Source organism: Phytophthora parasitica, assembly GCF_000247585.1.
Source record: "Phytophthora parasitica INRA-310 unplaced genomic scaffold supercont2.312, whole genome shotgun sequence".
Lineage (NCBI taxonomy): Eukaryota > Oomycota > Peronosporomycetes > Peronosporales > Peronosporaceae > Phytophthora > Phytophthora nicotianae.
Genome location: NW_008649298.1, coordinates 1 through 1,529, shown reverse-complemented (window position 1 = coordinate 1,529; position 1,529 = coordinate 1). Strand labels below are relative to the sequence as shown.

The window sequence follows — 1,529 nt, the reverse complement described above, 5'->3', positions numbered from 1 at the left end:
CTACATGATTCGCCAAGTCTTCGGCAAAGGGCTCGCCTTCTTCGCTTGTGTGGACGTACCCGTCGTCCGTTGGTTGACTTGCTGGCGGTAAGCTTTCTGCTGGTTGAAACAGTTCAATCGAAGACGACTGCATTTCCTGTGGGTCAGCTGATTGTCGATCTGGAACGATCGCGTCTGTCGATGACACCACTACGTTGCATTCTCCGTCGCCAGCAATATATACAGACTCACAATCGGGTCAGTCACTGACGTAAGCGATGTCTCAACTGCGTCCTTTGAACAATATACCTTCAAGCCTGTGCGAAGAGTCGTTTGAAACTTTCAGGAGCCATTCCGGCGACGTTCCCATTCCAAGACGTGGCGATGGACCACATCTTGTCTCTACCGAAGTCGCACAAAGGCAATACGGGACGATAATATGGGTGAATCTGTTCACCAGTGATGTGGCCAAAACTAGCGCGTCGAGGACCACGCAGACGATCACCGAGAATAACGACGAGCGGGTTTCCACGATCCGGCGCGAGGAAAGGGGTACACCATGGTTGAGAGCCAAGCCTCATGTCGTACTTTTTCAGCGCCTTCAACCACATCGCGAGAAAAGACAACGCACTACCATGGTGTACCGCCCGCAGTCCAACAGCATTGTAGGGCGAATGGTACAAACGTTGACGAGGGCTTTGATGTATGTAGCCATAGATCAGAAAGATTGGTACAACGTATGCAGAACGCTTGATGTTTGCCATCAGCACGGCTTACGATCACGTTAGAGGCGACACCCTATTCTACTTGGTACATGGGTGGGACACGAAGGCGACGTTAGATACGACGCTACCCGCCACCACGAATGCGAGGCCCGCAAGGAGTGATATAACATCCAGCGACGATACTTCCAGGCACGATACCATGTCAACGAGGCGTTGTGAGGTGCGGTCGAGAGCAGCGCGACCAGACATAATGAAAGTGTGCGTCCACACTTCATCAAAGCAGCTGATAAGGTGTGGCTTATTTGGATCGTGTTAAGGAAGGATACGCTCGGAAGCTGGCACATTTGTGGCAGGGGCCTTTAGGGTTACCGAGGCGATGGATCGATACGCAGCGCGGCGAGAAACCACAGGGACGGTGTACCAACTCTTCTCCGCCGTTCATGCGTCGAATCTCAAATGAGAGGAGTCATATGGAACATTCAAACGACGCTACGGTGTCGCGAATTTGGATTGCAGTTGATGACGGATGATGATTGGCTGCTCATGGATGATGATACTCCTGCCGCACCCGTATAACACGGATGAAGGCTGGGATATGCGAATTCTGTGGAAAATATGTTGGCGACTGGATGCAGATGGGTCAGGAACTACCTGGAAGGTGTGCCGCGTAAAATGCATATTCAGGAAAGTAAAGAGGCGTCTCAGTCTAGGCCCGGACCTCCCTTGCGAGGAGCACCTAAAGGCTGGTGGATAGTTATCCTGGAGAATGTACCCCAGGATGACCTCTTATCGCTGTTGTTCCATCTAATAAGAGCAGTAGCATAT

General features: G+C 51.6%; 1 protein-coding gene across 1 annotated transcript; it reads right to left on the bottom strand.

The window, feature by feature from the left end:
• Window positions 1–290: 290 nt before the first annotated feature.
• Window positions 291–590, bottom strand: PPTG_24873 (hypothetical protein; the record flags this gene model as incomplete). Its single annotated transcript, XM_008918790.1, has 1 exon — window positions 291–590. One exon carries the CDS (start codon window positions 588–590, stop codon window positions 291–293), a length of 300 nt encoding a protein of 99 aa, XP_008917038.1.
• Window positions 591–1,529: the final 939 nt, after the last annotated feature.